Here is a 13,676-nt window from a genome sequence, read left to right as displayed (position 1 = left end):
ACTACCACCACCATGTTTGACTGTTGGCATGATTTTCTTTTTCTGAAATGCTGTTACTTTTACGTCAGATGTAACGGGATGCACACCTCCCAAAAAGTTCAACTTTTGTTTAGTCAGTCCACAGAATATTTTCCCAAAAGTCTTGGGGATCAAGATGTTTTTTGGCAAATGTGAGAGGAGCCTTTATGTTCTTTTTGGTCAGCAGTGGTTTTCACCTTGGAACTCTGCCACTCATGCCATTTTTGCCCAGTCCGTTTCTTATGGTTGAGTCATGAACATTGACCTTAACTGAAGCAAGCGAGGCCTGCAGTTCTTTAGATGTTGTTCTGGATTGTTGTGTGACCTCTTGGCTGAGTGGTTGCTGCGCTCTTGGGGTAATTTTTGTAGGCTGACCACTCCTGGGAAGGTTCACCACTGTTTCCGTGTTTTCTCTATTTGTGGGTAATGGCTCTCACCGTGGTTTGCTGGAGTCTCAAAACTTTAGAAATGGCTTTGTAATGTTTTCCAAACTGATAGATGTCAATTACTTTGCTTCTCATCTGTTCCGGAATTTCTTTAGATCGCGGCATGATGTCTTCCTTTTTGGGAACTTTTGGCCTACTTCACTTTGTCTGACAGGTTCTATTTAAGTGATCTCTTGATTCAACAGGTCTGGCAGTAATCAGGCCTGGGTGTGCCTAGTGAAATTGAACTTGGCTTTCCCAAAAATGTGATTAACCAGAGTTACTTCTTGATTTAACAAGGGGAGCAGTTACTGTTTGACATAGGGCCATGTAGATTTGGATAGTTTTGTTTTTTCCTTAAATAAAATCGTCACATAACCCAAGTAAACAAAAAATGCAGTTTTTATCTTTGTCTAATATTTAAATTTGTTTGATGATCTGAAATAGTGATTTCTACATTATCTAAACCACCTAACTCCCTCCTGATAGCTCACCTTAACATTAGAAGTATCTACAATAAAAGTTCCCACCTGCATGCACTCCTTGATGTGCACTCATTTGATTATTCTATGTCTTACAGAAACTTGGCTAAAACCATCTACTCTAGACCAGGAAATTAGCCCTCCTGGCTATAACATCCTTAGATGTGACCGTAAAACCAAAACAGGTGGGGGTACCACCACTCTGTACAAAACTAATCTCCAAATTTCCCCCTTTAATGTGCTTCCATCATTAGACACCAAATCTGAAATCCTGACTATCAAACTCCAAATCAATAACTCCAAATCTATTTATCTAATTTGTATGCATCTCCCCCCTGGTAACAATACCAATACTCTTGAAAACTTACTTAATTACCTCTCTAGCCAATTACCCCAGGAGACCATCGTACTGGGTGACTTTAACATCGACTGGTCCACCTGCAGTTCCCCTAAACCTAGCAATCACATAAATCTCTTTGGATTCTCACTATTAATAACCACTCCTACTAGAATCCATAAAGCTAACAGTAAGGAAACTACTCTTGACTGGATCCTTACTAACAGCCACCCTAAAACATATTCTCCAGGAACTCTTCCCGATTATATCAGCGACCATATGCTTACCTACATTATTAGACAAAGTCCATATCCCAAATAACCTTAATCTCAAAACCTCCTGCTCAAAAGAATTCTTTAATCCAGACAGCTTCCTAAACGAACTGCAAGCATGTGACTGGTCACCACTGACCCATCTTGAACTTGATGAGGCTGTGACCTACTTAACACTAACTTTCTTCAAATCCTAGATTACCATGCACCTTATCACTCTACTAGAATAAGAACCAAATCTGCCCCATGGCTCACAAAAACTAGGCAAAGGATGCTCCTCAGAAATAAATCTGGGATAAATGGAGAGCCACCAAATGTCCATCAGATCACCGCCACTTTAAACAGTTAAGAAATGCCACCAAGAACAATATTCTTAGTGACAAAAAATACTTTTACCTTCATCTCCAACAAACTAGCCAACAAACTCAACAAAAATTTTGGTCAGGGATAAACAAACTTCTTCATCCAGGTCACTCTACTACTCCAGCCCCAGCAGGTTTTAATCATAATAACGCCAACCAGATCCCTGAAGCCTTTAACTACTACTTTACAGAAGCCATTCAAACCCTAGCCAATTCTTTACCACCTTTTACTGCTTCCCCACCAAATACCTCCAAGACTTCATCTCCTACCTTTCAAATACAACCTATACCTACATCTCTCATCTGTACGCTACTTCAAAAACTGAAACCTTGCACACCTTCTGCTGACCGTCTCCCATCTGAATACCTACAAATTGCCGCAAAAGCCATAGACTATCCCATCTCTATCCTTATTAACAGAACTATCTCAGAAGGCAAAATCCCTACCATATGGAAAGTATCCCACATCATCCCTCTACACAAAGGTGGATCTTCTATTAAGCTTTCTAACTTTCGACCTATTGCCTTACTCTCCCCATTAGCCAAGATAATGGAAAAATGTATTCACAAACAATTACTTAACCACCTACTACAATATAACCTACTAGCAAACTGTCAACATGGTTTCAGACCATTTTAATAGCACAACGACTGCCCAACTATCCTTCACCGACTCTATAAATAAAAATCGGAACAACTCTTTTTTCTCTGCACTATTTATTGACCTGTCAAAAGCCTTTGATATGGTTAACCATAACTTACTTCAAGACAAACCAAAGGCCCATTCTCTCGAGTCACAAGCTTTACAATGGTTTAGGTCGTATCTGGAAAATAGACAGCAAGCAGTACTTTGGAATAACAATCTGTCTACATTACTTCCAGTAAATACTGGGGTACCCCAAGGTTCTCTCTTAGGTCTCCTTCTTTTTTCCTTATTTATTAACGATCTACACATGAACATTCCTCAAGCCACCTGCATTCAATATGCAGATGACCACCTTAATCTGTTCAGCTAAGAATATAGCCTCTCTCCAGTCCCTCACCCAAACTGTTTTTCATAATGTTGAAAACTGGTTCATGCAACACTACACCTCCTCCTAAACCCCAAAAAAACAAAACTACTGCTATTTACTCCAACTCTTAAATCACCTAATCTATTCTTCTCTATAACCTCTAAATGCTACCAACATAACTCCAGATACTACAACCCGCCTACTAGGTGTAACCATTGATAATCATCTCAACTACGATGACCACATCAACTCCACCATAAAATCAGTTAACAAAAAACTTTGTACCCTCGCTTCCTTACCCCTTCTGCCAGGAAAACTATTGCCCAGACCCACCTCATTTCTACCCTTTTCTATGCCTCTGCTATATATACTAACCTATCTAAAAACAACCTCTCCAAACTTTCCACCTGTTATAATAGCATAGCTAGATTCATCACATGCTCCCCCTGTTATAATAGCATAGCTAGATTCATCACATGCTCCCCCTTTAGAACTCGCCACTGCCTCAACCTCAAACAACTTGGATGGCTAGAACTGCAGAACCATATACTCTGTCAACAATTACTAATCACTCAAAAGATCCTACACCACCCCAACAACACCCATATCCTCATTTATCTGATTACACCATATAAAAATCGAGCTACACTACGCTCTGCTAATAAGCTCCTTGTCTCCTCGACTAAATCTAACAAAGCTGGTGACTCACTTTTCTCAAACACAGCAGGTAAAAACTGGAATCAGCTTCCTTCCGAAATATCAACCCTTGCTTCTACTTCTCTATTTAAAAAACATCTTAAAGAACATCTTATAACTCATTGGCTTTGTCCATGTGCTAACCCAGACTGATATCTCTTTCCCTTCCTGCTCTTACCCCTTTCCCTACTCCTCTAACCTATGCCTCCAAATCTAGTTACTACTCTTTTCTTCATAGTAAAAGAATAAAATATAAGGGCCTTTCTCTCAATTGTGTCTTGCTCATACCTACTATTGTGTTTAGTATAATTTTTAGTATAATTTTTATAGTTTACAATTTTATTATTATAATTTTTCTTTTGACCAATGCTGCCTCTGTATTGTGATTTTACATGTCTTTTTATATATTGTTAACTTTGTCACTGTTCATGCTTGGAGCTTTTCTCCCCGGGCCTCTACTGAAAATGGACATATATCCAGTTAGACTAGCCCGGTCAACAAATGTAAAATAAATAAATAAAATATTTAAGCATGACAAACATGCAAAAAAATAAGAAATCAGGAAGGGGCAAATACTTTTTCATTGTACTGTATAGACCGCCTTAATACACAAGGAATAATCCAAACTGTCCCCTTGACAAAAAAAGGGAAAGGGTTTCTATTCAAGACTTTTCCTAATCCCCAAAAAAGATGATCCCTCAAGACCAATTCTGGATCTTTTCCCACCTCAATCTTTTCCTGCAAGTACCCAGTTTTTGAATGCTCACTCTGCAGACCCTTTTCCCCTTGATTTTACCTCAGAGATTCCTAGCCACTCTGACATGAAGGATGCCTACCTGCACATCCCAATAAGGTCCAATTACAGGAGATTCCTACACTTCTCTGTGGGCTCCTCACATTTTCAGTTTTCTGCCTTGCTCTCTTTAGACTTTCTACAACATAAAGGGTCTACAGCATCAAGGGTCTACATCAAGTGCTTGGCACTGGTGACTGCCTTCTGCACGACTCAAGGGATTCAAATATTCCCTTACTTGGACGATCTCCTGATCCAGGCAGACTTGTTTAAGATCCTTGCTATGCCATCTACAAACAGCAATATCCGTCCTGCAAGCACTGGGTTTCAAAATAACCTACCCCAACTCCGATATGAACCCCTCCCAGGACCAAATATTCCTGGGATGCAGGATAAGGATGATGTCATGAGAGCCTTTCTGCCACCTCAAAAGGTAGAAAACTTGAGGCAATACCTACCCTCTGTCCTTCAAAGCAGTCTTGACTGCCAGGCAGTACTTCGGACTTCTAGGTCATATGGCATTGATTATTCCATGTTGTCACTGCAAGGCTCCACATGATAAAGTTACAATGGTACCCAAGGTCTATATGGATAGAGCACTCACACCCCCAGAGTACAAAATCCCCTTCCTACCTTGTCTCAGGAAAGAGATTCTCTGGTGGTTGAATCAAGGAAATATCAAATAAAGAAAATAAGCCAGCAACTGGTGAAGGTTTCGGGTTAGGTAGTTTATTAAGCTACCATTTCAGTGTGTGAATTTTGAGTTTCACTATGCAATTTTAAATACATATCAGAAAATTCTGATTGGTTGAAGTAACAAGCTCATAAAATATTTAACAAATTGCACATACATACAAAAATCCATAACAAATATGTTGATCAAAAAAAAACATATCAAAATGTCAAATCAAAACACAGTAATTATGTGTATATATAATTATATTATATATAATATAATATATGATATATTTATGTTCATATTATTCATTCAAACAACCCTGAGTAATTAGTCCATTAATTTTATTTCCATTTCTTTTCTTTCATTTCTATTTTTTTTCTATTTATTGGTTCTTTTTTCAATAATTTTTATCAATATCAATAATTTTAAAATGAAATTTGTGATTGTGATTGTATGTTTTATATAATGTTAATAATTTTATGATTCTAATGTGTTAGTCTTGGCTGGTTTCTTATTATATTTCAATCTATTACACAAATCCTGAGCATGGTGACCAAAACTTGTATTGTCAGAAACATTTCGCCTGATTCTATGAATTGAGACTTGGGAATTATAGATTTTGATCATATGTAATGGTAAATTGTATCCCCCCTTATTATCATTCAAGTAATCCCATGAATCTTGAAGAAGAGATGATGACACTCACAATTTTTATACTTACCTGACATGACATCTAAGAGAGATATGGATGATTGCTGGATGGTATGAGATCAGATGATTTCATCTCTCAGAATTCACACTGAAGAAGGCCATATTGTATTTGGGCCAAAACGTATGTTTCGTGAATTATATGCACTTATGGTAGCTTAATAAAAAACCTAAAAACCGCCCTTCCATTATGAATCAAGTGACCTCCAAACCCAGGACTCCCTTTACAGGCTTCCTTGCCAGTACAGGAGATGTACACAGATGCTTCAGATCTGGAATGGGTAGCAGCCATGGGTTCCCCAAGAGTCCAAGGCACTTGGTCAAGTTCCATCGAACTGGAACATATCAATATCAGAGAGATGAGAGCAATTCTTCTGGCGCCGAAAGCTTTCCAACATGCGCTGAAGCTAACTGTTCACAGACAACACTACAGTTCTGTGGTATGTGAACAAGCAAGGAGGAACAAAATCCTATTTGCTATGCAGACTAGCTCTCCAAGTCTGGGAGCTAGCTACACAACAGGGAGTCAAACTCTGCAGGCAGTGTACATCCCTTCAGAGCAGAACACCCAGGCAGACACCCTGAGCAGCTCCATGTCACAGTCCCACAAATTGATGCTCCACAGGGATGTGTTCTTGGACATATTCCCAATTGGGGTACACCTCAGATAGATCTGTTTGCCTTCCCTCTGAACAGACAACTTCCATCATTTTGTACCATGCTACCCAGTCCTCTGGCAAGAGCAACAGACGCCTTCTCAATCTCTTGGAAGGGGATGTTTCTGTATGCATTCCCTCCCTTCCCACTTCTTCAGAAAGTCCTACTGAAAATCCAGCAGGACAAACCAAAAATCTTGTTGGTGACTCCCTTTTGGCCAAGACAACATTGGTTCCCCCTCCTGCACTTAGCCAGGGGCAATCACCACAAGTTACCTCACAGAGTGGACCTTCTCACACAGGACAAGGGATCACTAACCCATCCCCACCTGCAATCTCTGAACCTCACCTCTGTGGGTGATAGAATTCTGATCCCTTACAGATACCTTTACAATGAGGATACGATCACAGTCCTGCACTAGAAGATATTATTTGTCTAAATGGAAAATATCCTCCACATGGTGTCTACAAAGATAGTTAGACCCTTTTCAGGGTGATGTTCACTTGGTATTGTCATACCTGTGTGAACTCTTGCAGACAAGGTTGGCATACTCCTCTGTTAAAGCCCACCTTGCTGCTCTTTCAACTTGTCTGCCTCTGGACCCACCTTTGACATATTGGTTGCCTGCAATGTTATTCCTAAAAGTAGTGCTGCATTCTCAGGGCCCCCAGGAACCCCTTCCCACCTCCATGGGACCTAAATTGTGTGTAAGAGAAGATCACAGTGGCCCCTTTTGAACTTCTAAAGCATCTCTAAAACACTGCACATGGAAAACAGTAATCCTGGTAGCCTTGACATCAGCCAGGAAAGTGTCAGACCTACAGGCCTTCATGGCTATTCACCCTTTCCTCATCTTCCACAAGGACAGGGTAACTCTCTTAGGACCAACCATTCCTTCATGCCCAAAGTGGTCAATGAGTTATCCTTAAACCTAGCTAGTCACCTCACCTTCTTTCCTCATCCTCAGAATGACAGTGAGAGAATCTTACACTCCCTTGATGTGTACAGACAGCTTAGGCTTTACCTTGACAAAACCAAGTCCATCAGGAAATCAGACCAATTATTTGCCTCCTTTCATCTCAGGCTCTAGGGAAAGCAGTGACAAAGCAGACCTTTTCTGCATGGATTTCCAGGGCTATTTATTTATATTATACATACCATGGAAAAGCCTTAGGATCCAAGAATAAAGGACACTCCACTAGGGATATGGCTTCATCTAGGGCTTTCTTTAAAGGGATGGACACTGCCTCCATTTTAGAGGCAGCTACATGGACCTCTGTCCACACCTTTACCAAACATTATATTTTGGATTGCATTTCCAAACCCAGGGCTGGATTTGCCAGGCCAATCCTTCATGTGCCTAGGAAATAGTTCCAAGCCTCCACTCTCTTCTTCCCTTTGAACTTTGGCACTCACCCAAGGGTTTGGAATACTGCAACATGGGAACAAAAGGACATAGAATAGTTGTGTAAAATCTTACCATAACCACAGATGTCCTTCTCTTCCATGTTGTAGTATTCCTTCCCTCTCTTTCCACATTCTTCTATTAAACTGCCCTTTCTTGGATGGCACTGGACTTGTACAGTTGTCCTGGGACTGGGGTCCGATTGGGGTGCTCAGTTCTGAGGTCTGGTATGTGTAAACATCACTTTTATGGCCCACATTCCCCGAGCCAACGTTAGACGTCCCATGTACCCTGCAGTGACTAGAAGCCTTTGTATACTGGCCAGACATTCAGGAAGCAAGGGAAGACAACCCAATGGTTTGGAATACTGCAACATGGAACAGAAGGACATCTATGGTTATAGTAAGATTTTACACAACTATTCTTTAGACCTTCTACACCAAATCCTTCACTTCGCAGGCATTCCATAACTTCAACTTCTATTTTTTGTTTAACTTCTACTTTACTAATCTTCTTTTCTACATTCACTGTTTGTGATACTTTTTTATTATGAAATTTTCTATATCTGGATGCCTTCGCCTGCATTTCTCTTTGAATGTCTTTGGGGTTGCCTTCTTTATATTGATTAATTTGGCTTTCGCCTTTGCAAAAATACTGCACCATATCAAATCTCTCTTTTCCATGTCCACATTTCTTTTTTATACTTTTCAAAAATCTCTAGGTTTTGTTTATATTTCCACACTTCCTCAGATGCTTCTTTTTCCAAACAGATAAAAATTTCTTGGTCTATATACTGTTTTTCACAAATGCAAATTTTTATTTGAAGCTTCTGACAGTTTTTCTTGTGGAAGTATTCTAATGTCCTCCAATTTCTTTCTCAATCCTTTTGTACATCTTGTGTCAGGAAATTCTGGGCTTCTTACACAATGGTAACAATACACAATTTCTTTCTTATCCTCAACAGCCCACTCTTGTCATCTTTATGACTCTTCTTTGGCCTATCAGTTTTTGTGACTGCTACTTCTAAAATGGGGAGGGGCATCCTTCCCCTGTGGCTGGCCTGACCCCATTGTAGAAATGTTTCCGTATTTTGAGGATTCTACACTGTCATTTTTTTCCAGTCCTGGCACCAATGTGCCTACCAGGATTGGGCAATTTTTTAATCCTGGGTCTTGCGCACCCAGCTATCTATTTTTAATTTTTGACATACTTCTGTCCATGATGTATGCTGTATAAACACACTATATCAGTGTTGTCTTGGTGAGGTTTTGTGAAAAATGGTCCTCCTCATGAAGGTACTCGCCATGACTTGAGGATGAATTAAATTTCAGCAATACTACTTTCCTTTGCTGGCTGACCTCTCTCTAGTCAGACCCCCTTAGGTCCCATATGGTTGAGTTGGTGGTAGCTCAGATGGATGTAAATTATTCTACTGCACCTATCAAAGAGGGCAGGGAAAGTTTTCAGATGACCTGGTTAAATTTCCCTTAGCAGTATAAACAACACCTCAGGTCTCCCTGAAGAGAGGCCACTAGCCTTAGTGGGACTAGCCTAGTCAAAAAAGGACAAATAAAATACACAAGACATTAACATTCTACCAGTAGAGGACTATTAACGAAGGACTGCAAGTGTTTGTGAATATGTAGTGTCAAATGCTGATCAGTGTTAAAATCCAGGTGGATATGCATGATAAAAGTGATTTGGTGCAAGATTATATGGCAGCCTAATTCTAGACTACATCCTCCCAATCTGCCTCCAGATCCTAATCCTTCAGAAAGGCAACTCACATTCTTAAATTATATTCCCAAGATGTTTTAAGATTGTCCAAATCTAAACAATACCACTATCTCCATAATACAGTGTATATAAACCTGGATAACAATATGTTTCAATGAGACAGCCAGCTGGAACACAAAATCCAATTCCATCTCACTCAATGGGGCCTGACATAAAAGTTTCTGGTGCCTCATGTTGTACACACAACAAAGTCCAAGACTTGTACAAGTTCCAGCAAGTATTGAGCACTACAGCCAGTAGCTACAATGCCACCTGTAAAGACCCTTAGTGACAAATGCAACAAGGACAACCACTCTCTTTAGTAATCTAGATGTCCCAGAACCTGACTCAGTACCACAGTTCTCTTACACGTTGCACTCCTCTCTCCTTTTGCTCTTGTTCTCTAGTAATACCAGCTTTGGTCTCCTCCTGTACTGCAAGTTAGTTTCAACGCATGCAATATTTTAATTTTTGTTTGTTAACCACGTAGGAATGATACTTTTCAGTCAAGACTCTGTGCTTTCAGCACAAACATCAACATGTTTACAAGCTCATGTCATAAGAGTAACAACACAGTACAAAGCATAAAATTTTCACAAGGAAATTTAATATACTGCTTTTCAACAGTGTATCACAACAAGAAAGTATCAAGTATAGTACAATGCGTGACAGGACTTCACAATGAAATATTGTTGGTGTACCTTGCAAAACAGTTACAACATAAATCACTACTATATTATCCAACAGTCGATCTGTGCTTGATGTAGACTGTTCTGATTCTTGTTTCATTTTACAGTAGAAGTTGTAATAAGGCATCTAGTATTGTGATAGTGGCAGTGACAGTAAACATACAAGTCAAAGGAGGAGTGGGATGTAAATGACATTAAGGAGAGAGGAGATGTGCCCTGTAAGAGGGGAGGGTGTGAGGAAGAGAGAATATGGGGAAACTGAAAAAACAAGAGGAAATTCTGTATATAAACAGAGAGACATATCTTATAGTATGCATGTATATTATTAGTATCTGTCACAATGGACAATCAAGAAATAAAACTATACGTACACACACAACCATGCAATTGCTAATACAATATAAAGAAGTAAAGATTTAAATTTTAGCAAATGACCACTGTATCATATCCTACCTGTTGTTCCACTAGTGAAACAAATGACAGCCAAGTCCTTTGGTGTGGGAGGCTAGAGGAAAAATAATGCAACTGTGTTAAAGCATTCTTCAAAAGCAGATAATGTACCCACAAACACAAAATGGTGTCTTAACATATCCCAATATCTGGCCTAAAGATAATTTTTATTCAATATGGTATCTACTACAGCAAAACTGGAACACAAAAAACTTAATGCACCAGATGCAAACATTGCGTTAACATGGAAAACTGTAAAATCAGAGTTGCCAGTCCAGATCGACAGTCAAATTACAGGGAAGACATGCAAGCAATGGCTGAAGCTATGTCAGATAATCATAACTCCAACTTTTAACCTGTAGATGTGGCTAACTGCAGTTCAAACACAAACTGTAAGAGACATGTACTTACCTTATCTGATGAAGTATTAGTGAAGCCTTCTTTTATTAATTCTGTGGGTTGGCTTCATCCTTTCCAACAGACTACATTTTTTTTTCATACTACCTTACACTCATGGATGGCTGTATACTCCACATAATGTACACCATGATGTGATGTGTGAGGTACATAAGTACATGTCCCCAGGTTTGCCAGTTTGCAGCCTAGCCAAGAGCGATTGAGTGATTACCTACATGGAAGTCAAAACATTGGGCCCCCAACACTATTACATGATGCTAAACTATACACTTAAAACAGTCAGTGTTATCCCTTACAACCAGCAAAAAATAAGTAAAAAAGTAATAGGGAAAACACCAGGCACAGGATTCCCAAGCACTTCAAAAGCCACAGCAGTCCACTCAGTGTATATTAAAAAAACAACAGTCTTTTATTCACATCAACAACTCCATAAGATTTAGCGCTTTCATCTACTCCATCACAGACTTCATCAGAATCAATAAAAAAATATTCACCATTAATATTTATACCATTTTCAAGCCGAGTTCATTAATTAAAAGCAACTACTTCATTAGTTTAAAGCAACAGTAACAAACTACCATGCGAGTTCCAGTTCAAAAAACAGCATCTATAAAACACAAACTTAATATGAATAACTGCTGTTAATCATAGGAAATATTAAAAACCTGATAGCAAAGAACATGTATTTATGTATTAAACATGTATTTTTGTGATATATATATACTACAAGATGTTCAAATGACAAGCTGAAGCTTAACCGATATATAATACATGCATAATAGTGTCACAAACTTATGACAATGTTACACTCATACTTATTAGTATATCTACTATCGTCTTAATTCCAGCACAAGTGCAATAGCAATATCATTAATACCAGGGGCACAAGTTGCATTTAACAACTGCCATCTCACCTCTCTGTTTCAAAATAGCTTTTATATCCCCCCGGGCTGTGATATAACTATTTCCACAATTCAATACCTGAAAGCACAACAAGTAGGATTAGCTGCTATATGCCTAAACAGAGCATTATACACTTGCCGGACTTGTAGGGAACTCCTACAAAGAAAAACTGTGAAATCTATCCACAATGGGCTAGGAGGATGGTACTTGAGACAGTATCAATTAGTTGAATCAACTCACCTTTTCATAAAAGATAAGATGAGTGATAACTGTACATGCACATTAGTCAATAAATTCAATAAACTTTGAAAGACATTTGAAAACTGTGTTCAGCTATAGTTGATCAACTACTTAATACAGAACAAGTTACTTTCTGCAACATTACATAGATTTAAGTTGGGCCACAGCACACCAACAGTATTAACTTCCATAAAACACATTTACAACATATTAAATCAAGATGAAATGGATGTAGACCTCATCAAAGCATCTGATATAGATTCACATCCTATACTATTACTATGACTGAATGAATTGAGCCTCAAATACAATCAGCTGATTTAAAATTTACCTCAGCCACTGAACTCTTTGAACACATTGGACTGAGAAGCTGTCAGTTGCTCAACAAAACACTTGGTACATCACAATGTTCAATATTAGGACCTTTACCTTTTAACATATTTATAAATAAAACAATCTCTCACCTAGCATATCTAATCCAATATGCAGATGACTCAAGGCTAATATGTACTGTCATAGGTTCACAGGCTCATAGGTGTGTACTAGGCTAATGGCCCTGGAGCCTTTACAAGCCTAGCCCATAGGATTATCCTGGCATTGTGCCACCCGACATTAGTTCTCAGTGCCTCTGTCGAGTAAAGCCACAGGAGTGATCCCAGGGGTGAATTTTCTACCCATCCACTCATCAAGACTTCTCCTGAAGAGGGAAAAAGAGGTGCTCTGCTTGACATGTATGGGAAGTCAATTCCATAGCATGGGCAGTCTCAGGGTTATTAACCTGTCCCTCCAGCATGTTCTGTTGATTGTGGTAATGAGGTTGAGGTCTCTGGAGCTTGTGCTGCGGAGTGATTGGGATTTCTTCAGATGCAGCATTTCTAACAGAGCTGGGTCAGACATGGCTTTGTAAGTCAAGCAGAGATCGCCTCTAAGCAGGTGATATGAGACAGAATAGTTGGAGTTATTTTAGTCTGTCCATGTAGGATAAATGTTTAAGGCCTAGGATCGTCTTTGTGAAGTACTTTTGCGGCCTCTCCAGTTGTTGCAGGTGTTTCGTGAGGTACATACCAAATGGGGCATTGTAAATGATTGGCCTAATGAGGGAAGAGTAGAGGGACACCATGACCTCTTTCCTCCTGAATGGAAAACCCTTAGTAATGAGATGTGCCACATAGAAGGATTTTCTGACCACAGTGGCAATGTGCTGGTCAAAAGAGAGGCTGCTGTCAACCTGTGTTCCCAGATCTCTTATAACGCCTTCTGTATTCAGTGGACTACCATCAATGTGGTAATTCATAGGAAGCAGGTTTTTCCCAAAGGGGATGACGACATTTTCTGGCATTGAGCTTAAGGCGAT

The 13,676-nt window shown here is 39.3% G+C and overlaps 1 protein-coding gene across 5 annotated transcripts in view; it reads right to left on the bottom strand.

Annotated features, from left to right (window-relative positions):
* ACSL1 (acyl-CoA synthetase long chain family member 1) overlaps positions 1 to 13,676 on the bottom strand; it is a 1,450,848-nt gene that overhangs the window by 989,130 nt on the left and 448,042 nt on the right. For all 5 annotated transcript variants that reach the window (XM_044089832.1, XM_044089833.1, XM_044089830.1 and 2 more), the window contains one exon: positions 10,766 to 10,817. In XM_044089832.1, the coding sequence (XP_043945767.1) occupies positions 10,766 to 10,817 (52 nt within the window). The remainder of the gene's footprint in view (positions 1 to 10,765; positions 10,818 to 13,676) is intronic.

The sequence above is a fragment of the Protopterus annectens genome, chromosome 12.part0 (genome assembly GCF_019279795.1).
Source record: "Protopterus annectens isolate FY-2018-M chromosome 12.part0, PAN1.0, whole genome shotgun sequence".
Classification (NCBI taxonomy): domain Eukaryota; kingdom Metazoa; phylum Chordata; order Ceratodontiformes; family Protopteridae; genus Protopterus; species Protopterus annectens.
This window is presented reverse-complemented; position numbering and strand designations above follow the sequence as displayed.